This window comes from Pelophylax lessonae (genome assembly GCF_965119305.1).
Source record: "Pelophylax lessonae genome assembly, chromosome: 13".
Lineage (NCBI taxonomy): Eukaryota > Metazoa > Chordata > Amphibia > Anura > Ranidae > Pelophylax > Pelophylax lessonae.
Window position 1 is genome coordinate 204,972,700 of NC_138780.1, and position 26,881 is coordinate 204,999,580.

Consider the following 26,881-nt stretch of genomic DNA (forward strand, 5'->3'; position numbering starts at 1 on the left):
CGCTATTGTCACATGGATCCTCCTCCTGGCCAAACAGGAAGCGGGCCCGAACCCCATGCCATTGGCCGAGGAGGAGGTGGGAGGACTGAGGACTCAATCAGATGCCAGGGGACTGAAGAGAAGCCACCGCTACAGGTAAGTGCACTTTAGCAGTTTACTGGTAATAACTCGAAAACATTCATTTTTTTACACAGGTGTGGAATTGGTGTGAAAGAAAGATGAAGACTCTTCTTCTCCTCCAGTTGTTCATCTCGCTGATCCTTGCTTCTGGCCCTTTGAAACCAAATCCAGAACACAGCTACAACCTTCACTGGAAACATTCAGCGCTATCTGAAGCTCAAATGAACTTTGGCTTGATGCTTTATCCAACGATTTCCGTGCCAGCGATAGGAACCCCACCAAACCTATTTGTTTCACCACTCAGCCTCTACATAACGTTCTCCATGCTGGCTCTTGGTGCCCAATCAACAACTCGGGAGAATCTACTCATGTTTTTAGACCTGGAAGACACCATGACAGAGGAGGAGATGCATGAGGGCAATAGAAAGCTCCTTCAAGTGTTAAGTCAGCCAAAAGAAGACATGGAATTCAAGCTTGGGAATGAGATCCTGGTAGAAAAGTCGTTAAATATTTTACCAGAATACCAACAGAATGTGGCTCAATACTACAACGCCTCCTTTCAATCTTTCAGCTTTAGTGACCCTCAGACACTGAGAAAACAATCAGTAGGATTGTGAGTGACAGAACAGATCATAAGATAAAGGATATGTACGTTAAATTGTATTCCAACACATTGATGGTTCTCATAGATTATGTAGTCTTTGAAGGTAAGTCCATTTTACTGTTGATTATAGAAAGTAGATTTTAGATTTCAATCGTTTTTATTAATTTTCTTTCAAACAACAAAAAGAAGAAAGAAAACAGGATTACAAACAGATCATATACAGCAGTGGTCCTCAACTCTGGTCCTCAGGGCCCACTAACAGGCCAGATTTTAAGTATTACCTTGGGGAGATGCAGACTAGAACACTGCAATCACTGAGCAGCAAATGATATCACCTGGGATGTATTTCAGTTATCTTGCAAACCTGGCCTGTTAGTGGGCTCTGTAGGCCAGGGTTGAGGACCACTGATATACAGTATATAAACAATGTTTCCACAGTTATTCGCTGGGGTAAAACAAGTAGGACATAGGTACAGGTAGCATCATACAATAACGATACAGGTAATTGGATAATGTTTAACTTTCCCGGATTGTGTGGTTAGGCCATGAACGGAATCAGCCACCCCAGCCCCAGCACCCCTATCGGGACCTAACTGTGCTATTGGGCTGGGGAGACGTCTCCAATATTGCACCAAGTGATATACTCAATCAAAAAGAGATTAGCTCAACAAGCTAAGGAGAAATACTCACAAATTCGTGGGAGTATCGTTCATACCAGTTAAACCATGGGGACAATGTAAGATTGCTAGAATGAGCTCTACCCTGTGAGCAGTGCTTTAAGTGGGCCGGTACGCACCGGTACTCAGAACCGCCACTTCCAAATATGGCTCTTGAGCATACCACCACCTCTCCGGGCGCCTTGGCCTACCGGTACTCTCATTTCCCACTCCAGAGCTAGACCAGTCACCACCAGTGAGTCCCCCTGCTCCGGAGTCCCAGCCCAGGCCAGCAGCAGCAGCAGAGCTGCTACGCTGCTGGCCTGTACTGCAGTGCACTGGTTGCTATCGCCGCCCGGCGTCTAGCAACCAGTGATAGTATAGTTTATATTCCTATCGCACACCTTCCTGGTTTGTAGGCTCGTGTACTGGGTGCTGAAGCGATCACCAGTTGGCAACTGGAGTAGTTACAAGTAGATACATATTCGCCAGCACACCAAGGATCTTGCAAAAGCAGTCCAAAAACTTGATTCAAGTTGCCTGACGAATGGGGTCCTGTGCGGCTCCGAAACGTTGCACTATATTTTTCTGATGTGATCTTATCTTGAATAAAGTTTTTTGGACTGCTTTTGCAAGATCTTTGGTGTGCTAGCAACCAGTGATGTCATCTGAGGAGGAGGAGAGCGAGGCCCCAGCATACACTGCGGAGTCTCCTTCCTCCTCTGCTGCGCGCCAAGTGGAGTGTTTGCTCCACCCACCTCCTCCCTCCAGCTACTCCAGGCCAGCACAGCACAGTGAGTCCGTGTGTCAGCCTCAGCCTAAAAACGTGAGCAGGAGCAGTTCTGGGGACCCTGATGTGGGATGGGATAGGATGGGATGGGGGGGGCTCTGTGGGGACCCTGATGTGGGATGGGGGGGCTCTGTGGGGACCCTAATGTGAGGAGGGGGGGTGCTCTGTGGGGACCCTGATGTGGGATGGGATGGGGGCTCTGTGGGGACCCTAATGTCAGGAGGGGGGTGCTCTGTGGGGACCCTTATGTGGGATGGGGGGCTCTGTGGGGACCCTAATGTGAGGGGGGTGCTCTGTGGGGACCCTGATGTGGGATGGGATGGGGGGGCTCTGTGGGGACCCTGATGTGGGATGGGGGGGCTATGTGGGGACCCTAATGTGAGGAGGGGGGGTGCTCTGTGGGGACCCTAATGTGGGGTGGGGGGGCGCTCTGTGGGGACCCTGATGTGAGGAGGGGGGTGCTCTGTGGGGACCCTGATGTGGGATGGGGGCTCTGTGGGGACCCTAATGTGAGGAGGGGGGGTGCTCTGTGGGGACCCTAATGTGGGGTGGGGGGGCACTCTGTGGGGACCCTGATGTGGGGGGGGCGCTCTGTGGGGGCCCTGATATAAAAAAATGTATAGGCTATAATAGAGTACCGGCACCTCTTTTGGGCCACTTAAAGCACTGCCTGTGAGGATGCGTACATCTGTTTGTAGGAGCCATGTGTATGTACCAGTGCGATCACGCTGTCAATAGTGATTGGGTCAGATGATTTCCATCGGCGTGTGATCATTAGCCTGGTTGCTAGAAGGATATGAGTGGTTACAGTGCGTTGGCTTTTGGTGATCTTGTTAATCCCTATACTCAGGAGGGCTAACGCAGGTGAGAGCGTGAGAAAGGTTCCGGTGACCTCTCGTATTTAGGAGAATATTGCTGTCCAGATTGTGGTCAGTTGTGGACAATCCCAAAGGATGTGGAGAAGAGTGCCATGATTTCTGCAATTCCTCCAGCAGAGAGGGGAATTGGAAGGGTTGAATTTGCGGGATAGGGATGGTGTGGTATGCCATCTAAGGGTTCGTTTCCAGATCAATTCCCATAAGTTGGCAGAGCGAGTTGCTTGGTAACTAAGAGAGAGAGCAAATTCCCATTGGTGATCAGCAATGGTTTCGTTAAAGTCTCTTTCCCATTTTTATCATCTGGGGTGTTTTATGAAAGGAGGTTTTGTTTTTTATATTCAATATCTCTTTATTAAATGTTTCAATAATAATAGTACAAAAATAACAGAAAAAAACAAACAATTCATAACATCGAAATCACATTGATAAATAATAATGGACTGAATACACCAGAAGGCCATAAGTCAACCTCCTATTGCCCCCAAAGGGGAATCAATGCCTTAAACACCGATTGTCAATACCCATAATCCATCATTATCACCTGCAATTAGAAAATCCCTACATTATCCGTTACATTTTTTGTTTAAGGTTTTGTTTTTTAACCACTTTACCACCGGAGGATTTTCCTGCTTTACGTCCAGGCCACTTTTTGCAACTTGGCACTGCGCAAATTTAAATGACAATTGCACGGTCATGCAACGCCGTACCCAAACGAAATTTACGTCCTTTTTTTACCACAAACAGAGCTTTCTTTTGGTGGTATTTGATCACCTGTGCAATTTTCATTTTTTGCGATATTAATAAAAAAAAGAGCGAAAATTTTTCAAAAAAATTGACATTTTCTACTTTGACAGTTAAAAAATATCCAATATATTCAATTTTTGTCATATATTTAGGCCAACATGTATTTAGCTACATGTCACTGACAAAAAAATCCTCAATGAACGTATTTTTAACCGCTTTAAGACCGGAAGATTTTACCCCATTCCTGACCAGGCTATATTTGGCGATTCGGCACTGCGTTATTTTAACGGACAATTGCACGGTCGTGTGGCGCTGTACCCAAATAACATTTATGTCCTTTTTTCCCCAACAAACAGAGCTTTCTTTTGGTGGTATTTGATTACCTGTGCGATTTTTAATTTTTGAAAAAAAGAGCAACAATTTTGAAAAAAAAAGCAATATTTTTTTACATTATGATATATAACATTCCCAAAAAAAAATTTAAAAATCAAAATTTTTTAACATTTTAGTCCAATTTGTTTTCTGCTACATATTTTTGGTAAAAAAAAATCACAATAAATGTATTTTGATTGGTTTGCGCAAAAGTTATCGCGTTTACTAACTACGGGAAAGATTTGTTATTTTTATTGTTTATTTTTTTTTACTAGTAATGGTGGCAATCTGCGTTTTTTTTTTTTTTTGCGGGACTGTGACATTGCGGCGGACAGATCGGACCCCTAACTGACATTTTTGACACTTTTGGGGGTACCAGTGACTTTACTGCAGTAATCAGTGCTAAAAATATGCACTGTTACTGTAATAATGACACTGACAGGGAAGGGGTTAACTTTATTGGTGATCAAGGGGTTAAATGTATGCCTCATGCTTACTGACGTGTGTGGGGGGAGGGGGTTGTGTGACACAGACACAGATCGCAGGTTGAGCTATGCTGAATCCTGTGATCTGTCACTGTCTGTCACATAGGAGATCCGCCCGCTCTGTTTACACAAGTGGGCGGATTTCCTCACTCGATCCCCGACGATCGGGGAAGAGCGGTGATGATCACTGCCTCTCCTCCCCTGGCCCGACTCCCGCTGTGTCTGAATAAAGCGGGAGCGAGCCTCCAGGGGCGTGCGTGCACCGCCAAGAGGGGGCGGGATCCAGCGACGTAGGTCTACGTCGCTGGACGATAACGAGCCACTTTGCCGCAGTACCCTCAACGTGAGCGGTCGGCAAGTGGTTAATAGCTGATAGAATAGTGTAATACCCTTGCTATTGGCCCTGGTTAAATAATATAAAGAAAATTTCCGCGCTAATGTGACAATGTGATAAGTGAGAAAAACGATTAAATGTAAGCAGCTGGCACAAAATCAACTAACACTGATTCAAGCAAAACAATATAACACAAAAGTGCAGCGCTAAAAATTAAAGTGAATATGATAATGAATAGAAAAATTCCAGTATTCATAAAGAAATATATAAAGAATATGGGTAGTGTCCAAATAAATGAATACAGTCCCACAAAAACTAGTGCAAAATAAAGATGAATCCGCATGCAGGATATTCCAAGGAAGGGATTCTTTCCAGTGACACCAAGGATAAGTGTAAGAAGGGGACACCTCTGTGATCAGGTATAATAATAAGCAGCTTACCAAAATTCCGTGGCTGCTCAATTGAATGAGTCAGCCTCTCCCAGCTAATAACCAAACCAGTATGGTCGGATGTTGGACCCAAGTATTTCAGAATTCCGTGGTTGCTTTCCAGATAAGAGGGGCCGCCTCTCCAGACAGGTGATGGGATCAATGTAATTAAGGGATGTCAGGCTTAGTACTCCTTAGTTGGCTCCATCAGACGCAACGTCCACACGCCCCCTGGAAGAAGCCGGCCTTTTTGTGATACATTGTATGCTGCTCGGGAAACTTGCGGGACGCCGCGCTTTTACCCTATTATCAGCTTGTTCGATATGCCTGTTATCATCTGTAAATATGTGAGTAATTTTCTTTACTAAATATTGCCTAAGTTTTTACGGGATCACGCTATGGGCTTCTGTTTCTTTTCCACATATTCATTTATGGTTGATGGAGCCCTTCCTTGGAATATCCTGCATGCGGATTCATCTTTATTTTGCACTAGTTTTTGTTGTCACTGTGTTCATTTATTTGGACACTACCCATATTCTTTATATATTTCTTTATGAATACTGGAATTTTTCTATTCATTATCATATTCACTTTAATTTTTAGCGCTGCACTTTTGTGTTATATTATTGGCCCTGGTTGTTGTAAGGTATTGCAATGCTTTTTTGGTATGCTGAAATGTATACTGGGAATGCGTAGTAAACAATGGGTTATGCGGAAGTACTTGAAGTAATCCAAGTTGGGGAGAGAGAAAGCTTTTTGTAAGGAAGAGAAGGGTTTGAGTAAAGGCCAGTACACACGAGTGGAAATTCGGCCGGGAATTTTCGTCCGACGACCGATCTGCCGATTTTCGGGTTGTTAGTATGATGCTTCCGACAACCGACTCTGACTTTTCGGCCGAAAAAATCCTGGTGTGCATGCTATAAAATTTTTGTTGGCCGTCAGCAGAACGGCTGATTGTTCCTCAGTCAGTACAGATTTCGGCCGACAAAAATCAGTTGAGCAAGACTGGGCATGCTCAGAGAAGAAAAAACACATGAAAAGTAGACCAGCACATGACATCACTTCTGAAGTTGGTTTTTGTTGGCCGACAAAATTCGTGTGCAGTCTAGAGCACATTTCAACCAACACAATAACACTGGACAAAAGACGGCCTGACCGGTCGGCCAACTATTGGTGCGTGTGTACGAGGCTTTAGTCTCCTTCGTATAGATCAGATACTAACTCTATCCCTGATTCTTGCCATGACTTTGTAGATATGTCTGGTATAAGTATGGAGAGTGTGGAAATAGGTATTGGGACCTTGCGTGGTGTGTGGACATCTAGTATGAGAGACGTGAGGTGGTAGAAAGCTCGCACTGTAGCTATGATAGTGGGGGATAGGTATTTGTTAGAGTAATGTGTGGTTTACTATAAAGCCACACTAGGAGGTTTTGGCCTTTCACCCGGGGGGATTCGATATTCTGTCATTGGCAGTTGGGGTTTGCGGAGAACCAACTTTTAAGTTGTGTCAGTAGGGAGGCAAGGTAGTAGTCCATACAATCGACATACCCCGACTGATCTGTGTTTGGTCAGAATTGATTGTGCACATCTTGGTTTAGAGTTGTGCCATATGTATTTCTTTATGATTGCGTGTATTGAGGAGAAAAAAGATTTAGGCAGAGGTATGGTAATGGTCCTAAAAAGGTAGATAAGTTGTGGTAGTTTGAGCATTTTAAATGCTGCAAGCCTACCGGACCATGTGAGATTCAGTTTGGAAATACTTTCTATTTCTAAGTAAGGAGAACAATTTGCCTCATACAATGATTGATTTGGTCAATTTAACACCCAAATAGGGAATTGAATCGCTAGCCCACGCAAAAGAGTATGTCCCGCTCAGTTGGGTCTGTAGTTCAGGAGGTACACCAAGGGCTAGTATAGAGGATTTGGCTGTGTTAACCTTATAATACGATATACGGTTAAATTCATTTAGCAAAGCATTTACCAACGCCAGGGAAGAGTTGGGGTTAGAGAGAATTAGGATGATGTCATCCGCGAATAGGCTTGTTTTATGCTCAATATGTCCCAATTTTATGCCCTCGATGGTCGTGTTAGCCCTAATACTTTTCGCAAGAGGTTCAACCATCAAGTTAAAGATTAATGGTGACTGGGGGCACCCCTGCCTGGTGCTGTTTGTTATATAGAAAGGTTTAGAGAGCATAGAGGAGCAATAGACACGAGCTGAGGGACGTAAGTATAATGCCATAATTGCTGATAAGATGTGGCCCTGAAAGCCGAATTTGTTGAGAGTTTTTTGGAGTTAAAGCCAATAAACTCATGTGTAAGCTGCAGAGCCTCTTCACGGCACCCTGTTAAATCTGCAGTCCTAACACTCCTAATTTAGTGTCTCCACACTGGAAGCACATGGCAGCTGAGAAGCATTACACCTCCATCCCCTTGGTGGATGCCGTATAAAGACAGATAGGGATTTTATATATGGGGCATGGCCTGTAAAGCACAATGCCTTTCTATCCCTAATTTCCTATTTGGGACTTTGTGTGAGACAAGCAGGTCATGCTCTACTGAGAATACAAAGAACCCCTGTTCTTTGTATCAAGAGACAGGTCTACTTGGTTGGTGACAGACTGGAGGGTGAGTACATCAGACTAGGGGCTGGCTGACTTTCATGCACCTCTTATAATCCTTCAACCTCATTTTTTTCTTGATATAGGGATGGAGACGCCGGGCACTACCTGCTGGGGTCTCACTTAAAGTCCCACCTAGCCTATTGTGTTTAAAGCGGAGTTCCGGGCACAGAAATTATTTTTTACTGAACATACCCCCGGGACAGTCAGGGCTAGCACATTCCACAATGGCTAGCCTCTGATCTGTCCCGGTTCGCACTTACCTTTTAGAAGAAATACTTACTTTGAAAATTTCTTCCACAGAGTTTCCATCTCTCTTGTGGGCAGCTGAAGCCGGCGCGGTCCTCTTCGGTGTCTTCTTCGGTGTCTTCTTCTCCCAGAATGCGCCGCACCGGCCCCTCTCGTCACTTCCGGTGCGGCGCCGCATTCCTAAACAGCTTCTGGGCATGCCCAGAAGCTGTTTAGCAGGGGAATGCGGCGTCGCCCGGAAGTGACGTGCGGGGCCGGTGCCGTCGCATTGATTCCTGGGAGCGATGACGTTCAGCTCCCAGGAATCATTGCGAGGCAGGAAGTGACGGGGTGAGCCTCGGCGCTGGAGGAGGAAGTACCCTGAGGTGAGTATTTACGATCTTCAATTACAAGGTGAGTATACAAAAAAAAAAAATAACTATCCAATTCCTTTTCAGGTTATGTGTAGCTAGCGGAGGGGCACAAAAAAAAAAATACAGATTTTGTGCCCGGAACTCCGCTTTAATAAACTCTGTTGAATGCCTTCTCTGCGTCTAATGATAGAAGCAGAGAAGCCATTCTATGGCGTCCAGTACAATGAATGGCATTGATCATTCTGTGGGTCGCGTCCAAAGTTTGCCTTCCTTTAATAAATCTCGTTTGGTCGGGATTTATCAGGGTGGGGAGCAAGTCGATAAGTCTATTCGCTATTACCTTGGCATAGATTTTGGCGTTGTGGTTGAGCGAGGAGATGGGTCTAAAATTTTGTGGGTAGCATGGCTCTTTCCCTGCTTTGGCAGTGCAATAATTAGTGCTTCAAGCATTTCAGATGGAAATGAGAAAATGGAGGCAGCAGCATTGAAGATTTGGGCCATGTTAGTCGCTAGAATGAATTTGAATTCTAGCCGACGAACCAATCTGGTATTCCCCGACGAACCAATCTGAGCCTGATGCTTTATTGTTTGGTAGTGCATCTATGACTGCGGTAATTTCACCTATTGTTAAGGGGGAATTGAGTGTGGACAGTTGGTCGGGAGATAGTGTGGTTAATTGTACAGAGTCTAGGAACTCTTGAATAGATTGACAAGTAGGTTGGGTTTGAGTTTGGTCATCTTTTAGATTGTAGAGAGTACCATAATAGGTGCTAAAGCCATTAGCTATGGCCTGTGGGTCCAATAATTTCTGATTGGAAGTGGGGTAATAAAGATAGGGGATATCGGTTTTGGTTCTATTCCCTTTTACATAGTTTGCTAATAATTTACCTGCTCTGTTGCCATTTACATAAAAATGCATTTTCAATCTTCGCTAGGTTTTTTCAAAATTTTCTAATAATGCTGTTCTTAAGTCGAGTTTTAATTTTAAGAGTTTTGATTTAAGTTCTGTGCTTGGTTTGCATTTGTTTAAGGAGTCAGTTGTTTGAATGGCCTCTAAAATGTCTAATGTGCTGCCTCCTCTAGCCCCCAATTGTATTAGAATTCCCCTCATAAAGGCTTTATGTGAGGCCCCGATAGTGAACGGGTCAGATACCGAGTCCTCGTTTAGTTGAAAGAATTCCTCAAGTTTTAAACGGAGGTAGTCCAAGTCAGAGCCTGTTTGCAGGACCCTGGTGTTCAACTGCCAAAGGGATACTGGAGAGGAGAGAGGGTTGTCCTTTATAACCAAGCAGATTGGAGAGTGGTCCGACCATGTGCATGGAAGGATGTTCAGGAGGTAATAGTTTGTAGTGTCCATTGATCTGTCAAGAAAAGGTCAATCTGTGAGTATGAGTCGTGGCACGGAGAGAAGAATGTGAAGTCTTTTTCCTCCACATGATGGCATCTCCAAATGTCATACAATTGTGCAGAATGCAAAAACGGACTGAAGGCCAGTTTCCCTCGTTTGCTTTGAGCAGTTGAGTCCTGAAGTGGGTCTGGGGTAACTTTGAAGTCTCCACACCAAATGATGGATCCTCGTTGCAGATGGTTCATTTTCTTGTGTAGTTTGCGTAAGAATTTCAACTGGTGGGTATTGGGAGCATACACAGACACGATAGTATATGGCTTGTTATTAATGGTACAGATTAAAATGATATACCGACCGTCTGGATCTGTATTACAGGATTCCAATTGGAAAGTGAGTGAGTTCTTAATGGCTACAAGTACTCCTTTTTTCTTTGCTGGGGCATTGGCAGTATATATCTTGCTGCAGTGTTTATTGGAGCATGTGGGAGGACTAAATGCATGAAAGTGAGTCTCCTGCATGCAGAGTATATTGCAATGTGAATCTATCGCTAGCTTCCACAGGAATTATCTTTTTGCTGGATGATTTAATCCATTGGCGTTGATGCAAAGGATTTTAATGGTCATGTTCAATGCTGTAATAGGTGCAACTTAGAGTGTCAAGCATCAGTGGTGATGCTGAGTATACAAGTCAATTGAATACGGGACTGTGGATAGAAATGGAATTCTTCAAGTAGGCGGATTACCGTAGGCTTAACGGTGCTTTAAGTGTATGAGAGAGTAGTGGATGCTGGAGCTAAAGTTGAATATTAGCGAAAAAACAACAAAAGGAAAAAAGAAATAGAAGTATCCTTAATAAGCACAAACTGTGCACAAGATAGGTTTGGGGTAAAAAGTTTGTACAGCTGTGGGCCAACAGGTGAAAGAACGGGCATAGTAGCTGGTAGTAACCACAGGTTAGGATTATCTGCTGTGCGATTTACGGTTGTTACGTTGCGGCATCGGAAAGGTTTTGGGATGGATTCCTGTTTCCCCCATCGTACGGTTTTGGTGGTGCTAATTCTGGGATAATCCCCCACGTGTGCAGACGTTGTAGGCCTTCGTCAGCCGAGGTTATGAGGTGTTTGGTGCCTTGGTAGGTAATCATGAGTTTGGCCGGATTGATCCATTGGTATATGATTTTATGATTCCTGAGGGCTTTTGTGACATTGTTTAGTTGTCTACATTTTGGTAGGGTGTGTTGTCAGAGGTCCGCATAGATTTGCAGATGGGTGTATGGGTCATGTAGGGAACCCAGTGCTCTCGTTTTCTGCATCAGCTGGTTTTTAGCATGAAAAAAATGTATGCAGAGGATAACGTCTCTGGGGATTGCGTCTGGCAGGTGTGAGGGTTTAGGCAGCCTATGGATCCGGTCAATGACCAGCTCAATACTTTTAAGCTCAGGTAGAATAGTTTTAATCAGGTTCCTGACATAAGGTGATAGGCAGAGATGTATAGTAACGAAGTAGAACTACTTAAGTACTGTACTTAAAGCGGAGTTCCACCCAAAAGTGGAACTTCCGCTTTAGGGAGTCCTGACCCCCCGACATGCCACATTTGGCATGTCATTTTTTGGGGGGGGGGAGCGGGTACCTAGTTTTGACAGGTACCCGCTCCCACTTCCGCTCGGAGCGCCGCGGCGCCCTGAGCGGAAGTTCTCCTCTCCCCCTCCCTCCCTGCAATCTTCTGGGACACGTCAGAGGTCCCAGAAGATTGCCGGCCAATCACGGCGCGCAGCGCGACTGGCGCATGCGCAGTGGGTACCCGGCTGTGAAGCCACAAACTGTAACAGTCGGGTGCCCACAGCAGTGATGCCGGCGCCGAGGGAGAGGTTCGAGGCTTCCGGCGGCCGCAACGCTGGACCGTTGGACAGGTGAGTAAATGGCTGGAACTCCGCTTTAAGTACCGAAATGCAGTATCTGTACTTTCCTAGAGTAGAATTTTTTTCTCCTACTTCTACTTTTACTTCACTACATTTTTTCGATGATTTCGATACTTCTACTCAAGTATTTTTTTTTTGTGCTGCATAGTTACTCGTTACTTTTAAAAAAATGACCACTGCCAGAACAGTAGATGGCAGGTTGCATAAAGCTCAAAAAATGAGTATAATGTCATTTGTAAATCAGCGCATACGAAAATAAAGGCTGTGTATAATAAAAGCTGCTATACCAAATCTTTCCAATAAAAAGAAAATATGAAACAAACAAATAAATGGTGCTACAGCGCTTAAAGTGCATCAAGAAACTACTAACAAACACAGGTTAATCATTTGAATAAATCATTTGAAATAATAAAAACCAATATGATGTTCATACTTTTGACTTCTTTCTTTAATAACTACATAACACAGTACTTCTACTTCTACTTTCAGTACTTGAGTAGAATTTTTTTTCAAAACTACTGGTACTTTTTACTTTTAGTACTTAAGTAGCAAATTTTTTGAAAAAACTACTTGCAATACTTAAGTAAAAAAAATGTTGAATACTTTAGTACTTCTACTTAAGTAACTTTTTCTGCAAGCACTTCCACTTCTACTCAAGTAATTTTTTGATCGAGCACTTGTACTTTTACTCAAGTAGAAATTTCGAGTACTTTATACAAGTCTGGTGATAGGTCTTGAGGTTGTATGTCCTCCGGAATCCCTCTGATTTTAATGTTGTTCCGACGAGACCTATCCTCCAGGTCTGCTATTTTATCTTTAATCCATATGTGGTCTTTGTCATGCTCAGTTTGCATTTCTACAATCTTGTTTACAGCAAGGGCACAGGTGTCCATTTTAGTTTCCACCTGAGTGATTCTGTCCCCCATGTTAGTGACCTCCTGTTTAAATTGCTGCATGAAAGACAGCGTATCTGACTGCAGGGTGTTTCTCACTGAGAGCATTATTTCTTTTAGTGTGGTATCCAGGAACGGTTGATTAGCGTTTTGGATACATGGCCATGGTGCCAGGCCGTAGAAGTTGCGGCCCAGTAAAGTGGTGTGTCTGGCTCACCTCTGAATTTCCAGATGGGGGGGGATTCATCCGCGTCCACGCCTTGGCTGGGCTCCCGGTGGTCGGAGTTCTAAGCGGGGAATCCTCTGTGTCTGAGGTAACATTTGCCATCTCTCTTAATAATCCGGGCTGAGCGGATGGCTGAGAAGGGATGGAGCTGTGTTGTAAGGCCGCGGCACCGGCGCCATCTTGGCCTAGCCGGGCCACGGGCTGAAACATTTACGCCGTAAGTTTCTGCCGTTGTCTCTCCTCCTTCCGTTTGGCCAACATGTCTCGGGTGGCTAGGGGATCAGGTGAGGTGCTTTAGGAGAGCCGATGGGGTGTGGATCTGTGCTCATAGTCACTGGTGTCCGTTCCTGTCCACAGAGCCTCAGAGAAGAGCGTCCATCTCCGTCTCCAGCTGGCCACGCCCCCCAAAAGTGGATTTTAGAGCAACAAATGTTACAAAACTACAGATACAACAATCATCGGACTAACTTTTTTCTATAGTCTATCCTGAAAGGGCTGTATTTGCCGTAAGACGCTTGTAGGCCAATCTCTAGATCTCCAGAGTAAAAGGGCAGAGCTAGACCTACAATTTACAAATTCTTTTTTTTTTACTAAATTTTTTTTTCTTTAGTTTCTACTGAAATAGTCACACACACAGCTTGTGTAAGAGAAGATCAGCTTGTGTTGGAACAAGAAGGCTATCACATGCTCATCATTATGAGCAAGGGCTCACTGCACAACAGGCGTGTGCACAGAATATATGCACATGCACACTCACTGCGAGCACTCGCGCCAAATGGCGCATTTAAGTTGGGCTATGATATGAATGAATTGCTGAGTAGTCTTCAGCTAGTTCCTGCTTAACCTGCACCTTGACCTGCCTTACCTGCCTACCCATGTATGACTTGCTCCTGACTTGTCTTTGGACCCCTGCCCACCTGCTGTGACCCCAGTTTGTATTCTGACTCTGGTCCTGTCTTGTGCTCATGTACCTTGCTGTCCAACTGTGTACCGATCTTGGCTTGTGTCCTGACTCTGCCTGATATTTCTGTGCCTTGCTGCCAACTGTGTACTGATCTCGGCTTATGTCCTGACTCTGCCTCTGCCTAATGTTTCTGTGCCTCGCTGCCGACTGTGTACCGATCTCGGCTTATGTCCTGACTCTGCCTCTGCCTAATCTTTCTGTGCCTCACTGCTGACTGTGTACTGATCTCAGCTTTTGTCCTGACTCTGCCTCTGCCTAATCTTTCGGAGCATCGCTGCTGACTGTGTATCGATCTCGGCTTATGTCCTGACTCTGCCTGATGTTCCTGTGCCTCGCTGTCCACTGTGTACTGATCTCAGTCTATGTCCTGACTCTGCCTCTGCCTGATGTTTCTGTCCCTCGCTGCTGACTGTGTACTGATCTCAGCTTTTGTCCTGACTCTGCCTCTGCCTGATGTTTCTGTCCCTCGCTGCTGACTGTGTACTGATCTCGGCTTTTGTCCTGACTCTGCCTCTGCCTAATCTTTCAGAGCATCGCTGCCGACTGTGTACCGATCTCCGCTTATGTCCTGACCCTGCCTGATGTTCCTGTGCCTCGCTGACAACTGTGTACTGATCTCAGTCTATGTCCTGACTTTGCCTCTGCCTAGTCTTTCAGTGCCTCGCTGCCGTCTGTGTACCGATCCTGGCTTATGTCCTGACTCTGCCTCTGCCTGATGTTCCTGTGCCTCGTTGCTGACTGTATACTGAACTTGGCTTATGTCCTGACTCTGCCTCTGCCTGATGTTCCTGTGCCTCGTTGTTGACTGTGTACTGATCTCAGCTTATGTCCTGACTCTGCCTCTGCCTGATGTTTCTGTGCCTCCCTGCCATCTGTGTACCAAACTCGGCTTATGTCCCTACTATGCCTCTGCCTGATGTCCCTGTGCCTCGCTGTCGACTGTATACAGATCTTAGTGTAGCAGATTTTCCAGGCATTGTGCCTGATATGGGTCTGCCATTGTTACCGGTGACACCTTCAGCCCATTTAAGCTGAATACCCAAGTGTGAGGGTTGAGACAATCTTTGGTTTGTTTTGTTTATTTGAAAATGGGGGTGGGAGAAGGGAATGAGTGGGATACTCCTCTGGATGGGAGAAGGGAATGAGTGGGATACTCCTCTGGATGGGAGAAGGGAATGAGTGGGATACTCCTCTGGATGGGAGAAGGGAATGAGTGGGATACTCCTCTGGATGGGAGAAGGGAATGAGTGGGATACTCCTCTGGATGGGAGAAGGGAATGAGTGGGATACTCCTCTGGATGGGAGAAGGGAATGAGTGGGATACTCCTCTGGCTCAACTAGGTACAACTGGGACACTTTGCAGAAAAATGCCTGTTAGCGCTGTCTTGGCGCCAGCTGGATTGAATAGACGAGGGGTTCCCCCTAGGTGCGGGATTTTACACTTCCACAAAAGAGTAAAATTAAATCATTTTATTAAATAACAAAAAAGATAAATTAGATCTGTAATAGATCTAAAAGTATACAATTTATACAAACGTACAGAGTTCATGTATGGGTGTGAAACCAAAGATGTAGGGATGACGGTAATACATATACTTGATGGTATATGTTGGTTACAGGAAATCCTCCAATCCGACGCGTTTCAGGCGGGTAGGCCTTTCTTCAGGGGTCTGGATATGGAGAGATTTGATTTCCTAGATAACATGATAAATAGTGTTTATATTAGTTACATAAATTATAGTGTATTACATGAGTATTCCTTCAAGGATATAACAAAGTAGTTAGTCATTGTATATGTAAATATCATCAAGGATATTCAGAAGTGCAAACCTATGGAATGATCTGAGTGCGACAAGAGAGTCACAACTGGTAAGAACCAGCTGGATGCCGACCAACGCTTACTGGCGCTTGAAAAATGCTTTATTACTGAACTGTGCTAGAACTTGACTCGTAACCCTCTGGTTAACTCAAAAGATCCTGGACTGTAGTGAGACTTGACTCTTGACACTTCTGTTAAGCTCAAGAGTCCCGTGAACACCTCCCTCCAGCCCTTCTGGCACCAACAACCATGCCACGTTCAAAGTCCCCTAAATCACCTTTCTTCCCCATTCTGATGCTCAGTTTGAACTTCAGCAAGTCGGTTTCACCACATCTAGATGCCTAAATGCATTGAGTTGCTGACGTGATTTTTGTTACCAAGCAATTGAACAGATGTACCTAATGAAGTGGTCGGTAAGTGTAAATATATTATATAAATAGTAAAAAAAAATAAATAAATAAATACAAGCGTTGAAAAATGTAAAAATGTAATACAATGAATCCCAAACCACTATAGTTTACCTTTAAAGGAATCATTTTTTTGCTCCACCAGGTCTATGGGAATCAGAATTTTGCAATCAAAATACAGAGATGAGAAACTTCTCGAGGTATTATGAGAAATCGGTCTTAGTGCCAATGATGCGTCGACGGGGATTGTATAAGACATACAAGGACACTGAGAATAAATGTGATGTGGTGGAAGTGCCGTACTATGGTAACATATCCCTTCTCATCATCGTACCACTGGGTGATCCCTACATCATGGAACAAAGGCTGACCCCCCAGATGATAAAAGGCTACTTTCGTTCGGTGACAACCAGGTATACATGAGAGAAGCCTAAAACAAAACTCCATCAACACTGTTACATGTATCAGCCAAATGCATACAAGCAGCAATGTGCATCTTGATGTTTACTGGATGAATGCAGGATACACTGACAATGATAATAGGATGGTAATGAGATATACCATAAGAACACAACACTGTATAACAGGCAATGAAACTACTGCAGTAAAAAGCCTGGAAACAGAAAACTACTAGGAGTAGTTTCCACTAAGGACATTAGGTGGCAGGATATTACTGAATAACTGTAATTGGATAGAATTAACCACTTCTGAACCGGAAGATTTTCCCCCTTAATGACCAGGCCATATTTTGCGATTTGGCACTGCGTTGCTTTAACTCACAATTGCGCGGTCGTGCAACGCTGTACCCAAATAAAACTGATGTTCTTTTTTCCCCACAAATAGAGCTTTCTTTTGGTGGTATTTGATCACCTGTGTGATTTTAATTTTTTGCGCTATAAACAAAAAAAGAGTGTCAATTTTGAAAAAATAACAATATTTTTCACATTTTTTTATATGAAATTCCCCCAAAAAAATGTAAAAATCTAATTTTTTTAACATTTTAGGCCAATTTGTTGTCTGCTACATATTTTTGGTAAAAAAAAATCGCAATAAACGTATTTTGATTGGTTTGCGCAAAAGTTATTGCGTTTACTAACTACGGGAATGATTTATGTCATTTTTATTGTTTTTTTTAAAATTAGTAATGGCGGCGATCTGCGATTTTTTTGCGGCACTGCGACTTTGCAGGCGGACAGATCGGACCACTGACTGACATTTTTGACACTTTTGGGGGTACCAGTGACATTACTACAGTAATCAGTACTATACATATGCACTGTTACTGTAAAAATGACACTGGCAGGGAAGGGGTTAACTTTATTAGAGATCCAGGGGTTAAGTGTGTCCCTAGGGGCGTGATTCTAACTGTCAAGGGGCGTGGCTTTTGATGTAACCACAGAGACATACAATCCTACATAGCAGGATTGTATGATCTCTGCAGTTACATCAGGGAGAATGACAGGCGGCTTTGTTTACATCAGCCATCTGCCTTTCTCCCTCTCCAGTGGGAGATCGCGAGTGGCCGGCGGACATCTGGTCACTCGCGCGGGGATGGCCGTGAGCGGGAGCGTGCCTCCGGCGGCGCGCTTGCCCCCTACAGGCTCCTGGGCGAGCGACGTAGTACTACGTCGCTTTGCCCAGGAGGGGCTGACTGCCGCAGTAAATGTACTTGCGGCGGTCGGCAAGCGGTTTAATCACCAGGTAGCGTCCTACAGCAAATGTCTGCTGGGTTTGCGGAGCACCGGCCCGCCCAAAAAAACTATCCTGCCGCAAATGCCTTAACGAAGCAACAAGAGAAAAAGAGTCAGATGCCAGAGAGGTAACAGACCTCATCAGGGAATCAGTGCAAGAAAGAATTCTAGAAGCATCAGCTCCTGAACCAGACAGAGCTGCTCAAAACACTTTCACCGTGACTTCTCACCCTCCACCTGATGGATTCCTCATCCGACAGCGAAGACTTGGATCTTTCAGTGAGATTTGACTTCACATTAGTCTAACCATTTGCCCGGTCAGTCAAAGAAGCGATTGGCTGGCTGGAGATGAAAGAAACACCACGTAAAATCAGGACATACTTCCTGAACCTAAAGAAAGAACCGGAGTCCTTTCCGTTCATTGATGAATTAGAGGACCTCATCAAGAAAGAGTGGCAGAAGCCAGACAAAAAGACTAGCCTCAATAAGAGGAAAAACAAATGTATACCTGCTTAAAGAACCCAATGTGAATCCATGAATTTATGCACCGGTCGTTGACGCCTCTCTGATGCGATTAGCCAGGCATGTAACTCTGCCCATAGAAGAAGCAGTGACCTTCAGGGATGTACTCGACCGTAAGATTGACCTTGGCCTAAAGAGAGCATACTCAGCAGCAGGCGGCGCCTGCAGACCAGCCATCACCTCAGTAGTGGTCGGTAGAGCGATTTCAGGATGGACCTCCAGCATTGAAAAGTCACTGTGGGAAGGGGCGGACCAGGAAAAAATGATATCCTCTCTTCAGGAACTCAAGCTGGCTGGAGATTTTGTGGCAGAAGCGTCAGTAGACATCATTAGGTCATCTGCTAGGGCCATATTGGCTTCAGTAATATACAGAAGAGCCTTGTGGCTAAAGCCCTGGATGGCAGCGTCCAAAACTAACTGGTGTAAAATACCATACGACGGGATCAATTCAGGAAGGATGTGCTGGAATTGGAAAGAGTCCAGAGAAGGACAAAAAAATAATTAGGGGAATGGAGGACATCAGCTATGAGGAAAGAATAAAGAATACAAGCACTGAACTTATTCTCTCTGGAGAAGAGACGATTGAGGGGGGATATGATATCAATGTACAAATACTGTACTGGCGACCCTAGCATAAGGAACAAACTATTCAGAGAAAGGGAATACAATAAGACACGTGGCCACTCACTAAAACTAGAGGAAAGGCGGTTTAACCTTAAAATGCGTAAGGGGTTCACTGTAAGAGCGGTAAAGATGTGGAATTCTCTTCCACAAGCAGTCGTATCAGCAGGAAGCATTGATAGTTTCAAAAAACTATTAGATGGGCACCTTAGAGACCACAACATACAGCGGTATACAATGTACAACATACAGGGGTATACAATGTACAACATACAGGGGTATACAATGTACAACATACAGGGGTATACAATGTACAACATACAGGGGTATGCAATGTACAACATACAGGGGTATACAATGTACAACATACAGGGGTATACAATGTACAACATACAGGGGTATACAATGTACAACATACAGGGGGTATACAATGTACAACATACAGAGGTATACAATGTACAACATACAGGGGTATACAATGTACAACATACAGGGGTATACAATGTACAACATACAGGGGTATACAATGCACAACATACAGGGGTATACAATGTACAACATACAGGGGTATACAATGTACGGTTAACAGTAAACACACACACACATCATAGGTTGAACTGGATGGACTGATGTCTTTTTTTCAACCTCAGTAACTATGTAATCTATTCGGGTCAAAACTAGATTGCGCCATATTAAAAGTGACAGGCGGAAAATCGGGCCTGATTCTCTCCGACAGAAGACAAAAACCTCAAAGAGGCCCATCTTTCAAACGCAACCTTCCAGAGAGATACAGGGAGGTATAATCTTATAGACCCGGAAGAGAATTCAAGAGGAACTGGAGAAGTACCCAGTCTTCCTTTCTCAGGCTGCAAAAGTCAAAACCCTCCTCAACCACGGATCACCAGACGTACTTTTGAAGGCGCCCGTCCAACCTGTAAAGGTGGGAACCAGACTCAAGCTATTCATACAGGTTTGGGCAGATCAGATAACAGACCCCAGGACAATTTTCACCATTCAACTCGGTCACAAGTGTAAATTCAAAAGCAGACTTCCAAAATATAATTTCCAATCAACCAGATTACCAACAATAATGGAAAAAAGAAGATTGTTACTGAAATATGTGTTAGATCTACTTCAAAAACAAGCAATTATAGAAGTCCTGGCGAACCAGAAAGGGATGGGATTTTATTCTCCACTATTCCTGGTAAGAAAAAAAAAATGTGAGACCTTCCACCAGTCCTGGATTTGAAGAATCTCAGCAAAAAGATTCAGGTTGAATCCTTCAAAATGGAGAATCTTCAGTCAATCCTACTAGCAATGAACTTAGGAGATTGGATGCTGTCCATAGATTTATCAGACGCTTATCTACACGTCTCTATACATGTCATCTTTCAGAGATTTCTCCATTTTGCGGTAGACAACCAACACTTCCAGTTTCAAAGCTTGCCATTCGGAATCTCCACTGCTCCAAGAACCTTTACAAAGATCCTATTACCAGTTATCATCTTACTAAGAAGAGAGGATTAAAAATCCACCACTACTGGGGCGACATCTTCCTTCTGGCCAACAGTCAGGAAAGTGTCATACGACACTGGAAGATACCGATCACTACACTTCAACAATTCGATTGGGTAATAAATTGGGGGAAAATCAATCTTCAGCCTTCCCAGGAGATGATTTTCCAGAACTGGACACAGGAGGCGTATATAATAGAACTCCCCCAGGAGAAGGTAGATCGTATAATTCAAAAAACAAAGCGACTGCTAACAGCACCTTCTCTACCTGACAGAGTTTTCATGAGCGTACTGGGTTCTATGACTGCCACTTTCCCTATGATCCTGTGGGCTCAATGGTACAAAAGGAAACGGCAAAATTCCTTTCTAATGCAGTGGGATGGAAATTGATGCTTCAGCAGATTTATATTTACAGGGTGGTGAAGCATTCTATATGGTGGTGGTATGGTGGACACAATATCACAACCTCAAGAGACACCGGCATATAGTTCCTCCACATCCGGAGATAGTAACATCGGATGCCAGTCTGGAAGGATGGGGAGGTCACTGTCAAGACCAAGTGGCCCAGGGACATTGGTGATTCCAATCACAAGGAGTGGTTTCAAATATACTGGAACTCAGAGCAGCCTTCCAGACACTTCTAGAATTTGCTCCTTACCTGAGGAAAGAACGTTCTGTTACGCATGGACAACAAGGTAGTGGTAGCTTACATCTGAAAGTGAGGGGGGAACCAGGAGTCGTACACTGCTAAAGGAAGTTTGTCCTATCCTGGATTGGGCTCAAATACATCTAACAGATCTGAGAGCCATATATGTCCCAGGAGCACTGAACCTTTTAGCCGACAGCCTGAGCTGTCAAACAGCGAATAGTCCCTGAGTCAGCAAGCCTTCTCCCTTCTGACCGAGACTTGGGGAACTCCAGAGATCAACCTGGCAGCAACACTTGTGAATGCCAAGTGTAAGAGATACCTAGCAAGAGCCTTTTACCCCTCAGCCGAGGGAGTAGGCTGCCTTCACCACCCTTGGGATTTCCAGCTGGGCTACATCTTTCCCCCAACACCTCTGATCGCCAGGTTCCTATCCAGACTGAGGAGACCAGCATCAACAGTGATAGCAGTAACCCCTTTTGGCTGAGGGGACCATGGTTCACGACCCCTCTGCAACTGACCATAGAGAGCCCATTGCTTCTACCAGTTACGCTGGATGTTCTCTCTCAAGGCCAATTCCTACACCCAACTCCTGAGAGACTGCACTTGATGGCATGGAAGTTGAAAGGATTGAAGTTTAAAGTGGATTTTGCTCAGTTAACAACTGCGGAATTCGGAAGATCGGTTGTTCAAGCCAGTTCTTCAGTTCCATGTAAATAAATGATATTTGCTAGCAACCACCCAACTGGCGAGTTATTTCCCAGTGTGTGCTGCCATGATGCTTCAGGAAAGCGGAAAATTGTATACTCACTTTTCCGTAATTTTCCTTTCCTGATGCATCTTCATGGCAGCACATACTGTACGTAGATCCCACCCTTTCTTAGGTGAATGCTGTGGGGGTCTCTCCTTCAAAAATGTATAGCTAAAAAATCCTATCAGGTTGTGGGGGCAGAGTCACAACCCAGTATGTGCTGCCATGAAGATGCGTCAGGAAAGGAAAATTACAGCAAGGTGAGTATACAATTTTCAGTTTTTTTGCCCCATTGAGAAAACGCCTGGTATGGTTGGGATTGCTAATCCTATCAAAGGTTGTGGGGGCGGAGTCACAACCCAGTATGTGCTGCCATGAAGATGCGTCAGGAAAGGAAAATTACAGCAAGGTGAGTATACAATTTTCCGTTTTTTGCCTCATTGAGAAAAAGCCTGGGATGGTTGGGATTGCTAATCCAGACACTGATGTGCATTTTCCTCCACAGCTTGGTGAACCTCTACATACCCAAAGTATCCTTCAACCATCCGGTCAATATGACACGTGTATTGGCACTCATGGGCCTAGACAGCATGTTGAATGGTCCAGATACTGACTTCTCCGGGATTTCAAAGGAAGAAAAGCTAAAAGTTTCAAACAAGGGGGTAAGAAGACATGATTGGTATCTGATTTAAACTACATTAATTTGATCAAATCACATGCAGTACAATCGACTTTTGAGGTCCCCACATCACAGAAAATATTTAACAAAACTATAGCTATTTAACCACTGAAGGACCAGGCCTATTTCTGACACCTGTTGTTTACAAGTTAAAATCAGTATTTTTTGCTAGAAAATTACTTAGAAGCCCAAAACATTTTATATTGATATATTTTAGCAAAGACTCAGGAGAATAATGGCACTTTTCCACTGCAAGTACCGACTCGGCCCTGCTTGGCCCAGTTTGCTTTTCCACTGCTGGTACCGCATGGTACGGTGTTGGAACGGTTCGGTTTGGTACGGTATGGTTTGCTTTTCCACTAAAGTAGTACTAAAGTTAAGCGGGTGGGATAACAACGGGGTGGGTGGGATTCTCTGACCAATCAGTGGCTAGTAGTGACTGCATGCAAAGGATTGTGGGATATGGCAGTGTTGGGGGTAACTAGTTACAAAGTAACTGATTACAGTAACTACATTACTTTTTTGGTAACGAAGTAATGTTACTAGTTACAATACTAATATTGGTGGGATTCTCTGACCAATCAGTGGCTAGTAGTGACTGCATGCAAAGGATTGTGGAATATGGTACCGGGTATGGTACCTCTTGGAACCACAATCGAGGTGGTACTGTTTTTGAGAGCCGTACCGTTCGGTTCCATGCAGTGGAAAAGCGCCGCCGTACCGTACCGTACCGAACCTTTCCTACACCGTACCGTACCGAACCTTTCCTACACCGTACCATGCGGTACCAGCAGTGGAAAAGCACAAAAGCGAGCCGAACCGTTCGGCTCCATGTAGTGGAAAAGCGCCATAAAATGGTGGTCGCTGCAATATTTTATGTCACGCGGTTTTTGCGCAGTGGTCTTTCAAATGCAATTTTCTTGGAAAAACACTTCACTGAATCTAAAAAGAACGAAACAGTAAAGTTAGCCCAATTTTTTTATATATTGTGAAAGATGATGTCACGCGGAGTTAATAGATACCTAACATGTTACGGTTTAAAATTGCACACACTCTTGGAATGGCGACAACTGCGTTTTCTTTGGTGCGCGAGCACACTGGGATTGGGACGCTATAAATTATTATTTTTTCCTATTTATTTTATTTTATTTTATTTTTTTCACTGTTTCTTAGGTGATGTTTTAAAAAATGTTACCAGTTTACAGTTACAGAGGAGAACTTTTGCTATAATTATTTCTCTCGCTCTAACGATCGTGGTGATACTTCACATGTGTGATTTGAACACCGTTTACGTTTGCGGGTGTGACTTATGTGTGCGTTTTCTTTGGTGCGCGAGCACACGGGATGGGGGGCGCTTTAAAATTATTATTTTTTCCTATTTATTTTATTTTAATTGTTATTTATTTCACTGTTTCTCAGGTGATGATTTAAACATTTTTAACGGTTACCAGTTTACATTTACAGAGGAGATCTTTTGCTAGAATTATTGCTCTCGCTCTGACAATTGCGGCGATACCTCATTGTGTAATTTGAATACCGTTTACGTTTGCGGGTGTGAATTACGTTTGCGTTTTCTTTGGTGCGGGAGCACACGGGGATGGGGGGCACTTTAAAAAAAAAAAAATTCCTATTTATTTTATTAGATTTTTTTATATTTTTCACTGTTCCTTAGGCAACGCTTTAAAATCTTTCACCAGTTTCTAGTTTAGAGTTACAGAGGAGGTCTTTTTCTAGAATTATTGCTCTAGCTCTGACAATCGCGGCGATACCTCACATGTGGGATTTGAACACCGTTTACATCAGCGGGCACGACTTACGTATGCGTTCTCTTTGATGCGCAAGCACGCGGGATGGGGGGGCGCTTTACATTTTTATTTTATTTACCTATTTATTTTATTTTATTTTTTATTTTTTTCATTTTTCCTTAGGCGTTGCTTTACAATTTTTTACCGTTTACCAGTTTAGAGTTACAGAGGAGATCTTTTGCTAGAATTATTGTTCTCGCTCTAACGCGGCTATACTTCACATGTGTGATTTGAACACCGTTTCCATTTGCGGGTGCGACTTATGTATGCCTTTTTTTTTTTTTTTTTCATTTTTGTTCCATAAACTTTTTATTGGAAATAAATAGGAACAAGCATAAGAAAGTAAAAAAAAAAGTTTTGCTCACAGAGTACCTATGAGATATTTAACATCAGGGCATAACATAACATAGTACAGTGTCTTCTAGGAAGAGCCATATTGAAAATAATGTAGGAAAGACTATGAACTTTTCCATAGATATTGGAAATAGCGATGTTTTAAGGAATAAGTATATTGTTGGGTGGTCTATATGTCTCAGGGCACCAGGTAACGTCTCCCGGACCGCCCGCCACAGATATACTGCGGCAGGCAGCCCCTCCTGCGCGAATCGACGTAGCCCTACGTCGGTCGCGTGCCTGCAGGTAGGGGGCGATCGCGCTCCGATTCCTGTCGGCCACCCGCGATCGCTCCCCGCTGAGAGAGAAGAACAGGCAGCTGTTGTAAACACAACTCACCATTCTGATCACAGAGCGCGGGGGGCGCCAGTACAGCTCCTCGCCAAGGGTGTTGAAGACCCTAAGTACGCCTCTGAGCATTACATGCTCTTGTAACAATAATTTATGTCAGATTATATGACCCATGAAGGCCAAAATGATTCATAGTTGTAAGGACACCCCGAGTATGAAAGGGGTTACAGTCGTTTAGGACATTTCATTCCTGAACACAAAGGCAGCTACCGGACACTCCACTCAGCCGAACAAGAAACCCATACGAATAATCCCCCCCCCCCCCCAAGTACGAGACGAGCCTCTGTATTGAGGGTCGAGCAGGAATCAGACTCTTTATTGAAAAGGAATACACGCTTTATATACACGTTAGAAGTAATGAAGTCACTTCATGAAAAATGACCCAAATCCAGCCCCAAACATCACACAATGGTTACATAACGAGCCCCCAATACACATTACTCTGAGTGTCAATACATCCCTTAGCAGACAACAGGTGAGTTCATTAGCACACTTAACAATAGGTGAATGGAAAGCCACCTCAGACAAGAATATCACAATTTACTTATTCAGACAAAAGCAACATCGTTAGACAGTCGGTCTCCACATTAAACTTCCTGGAATGCCCATATTAGGAGTTGTACTTCCTGGTCATAGACCTCACAATGAACAGGGAATAAAATCTTCATATTTCAAGAGAGACATCATTCCTGAATATCACTGTCCCATTTGGAGCCATCCAAACCATATCCCCAGTGCCCCCCAGTTTCCTGGTCACCCCGCGCCCAAAGTGACTCCTGTCACAATAGTCATGCTTAGAAAGACTTCCCTTTTGCTCCACCATCGCTCTTACCAGCCACCCATCACAATTGGTCTGTGTAGTGGAGAGGAAGGACAGCCGACAACGGATGCCCCACAGTAAGCCTACTGGAGACATTGTTGCCCAGGCTCTGCAGCCATTATCACTCCTCTATCCTCTACACTGAACCTGGTGTTGGGACCCAATCATGTGACTGGACCGCCCGAAAAGGTAAGTATACACATCTTTTCTTTCACAAAGAAGTTAGAATAATCTTAGAATGGAGGTGGAAGCAGGTTTGGGTTTAGTTAGAATTTGACTGGACGTCCACTTTAAGCAATATTATGAATAAGATAGCTATATTTGTGTGAAATATTGTATTTGTTGTGATGTGGGTTCCTCAAAATTCTGTTGTATATAAATTGGTTGAACTAAAAAGTTTCAGACTTTAAGAACAGCAATATACTGTACATTAAAAACATTGTATTGTATGTATTGGTTACGTTCAGAGTGCAAGGTTCAGGAATGCGTTACATACAGAGTGCAAGGTTCAGGAATGCGTTACGTTTTTTTATATTTTCCAGTATTTAAACTTTTTTATTAATTTTTTTCTTTACTTATTTGTTTTGACAGTTTTTCACCCAGTCTTATTTCAACATCGAAGAGGGAAAAACAGAGGCGAGTAGTGCGACTGCTACCCAGTTAGATGTCGTCCTCTCAAGCCCTGAATTCAAAGCTGACCGACCATTCATCATGCTGCTCTACCACAAACATACTGAAACCCTGCTGGGGATTGGCCGAGTCATGGACCCATCTTGGCGAGATCCCTGGGGGAAGAAAAGTGAATGAATGTAATAAAGCAGATATGAATTGCTACACCAAATTAAGCCATTCTGCTCAGAATAAAGTGAATGTGCTGAAC

General features: G+C 44.0%; 1 protein-coding gene across 1 annotated transcript; it reads left to right on the plus strand.

Annotated features, from left to right (window-relative positions):
• The first annotated feature begins 200 nt into the window (after window positions 1–200).
• Window positions 201–26,827, plus strand: LOC309569522 (serine protease inhibitor A6-like). The gene is made up of 4 exons (XM_082275387.1): window positions 201–827; window positions 16,354–16,621; window positions 22,459–22,615; window positions 26,593–26,827. Exons 1-4 carry the CDS (start codon window positions 767–769, stop codon window positions 26,806–26,808), a joined length of 702 nt encoding a protein of 233 aa, XP_082131513.1. The 5' UTR covers window positions 201–766; the 3' UTR covers window positions 26,809–26,827.
• The last annotated feature ends 54 nt before the right edge of the window (window positions 26,828–26,881 follow it).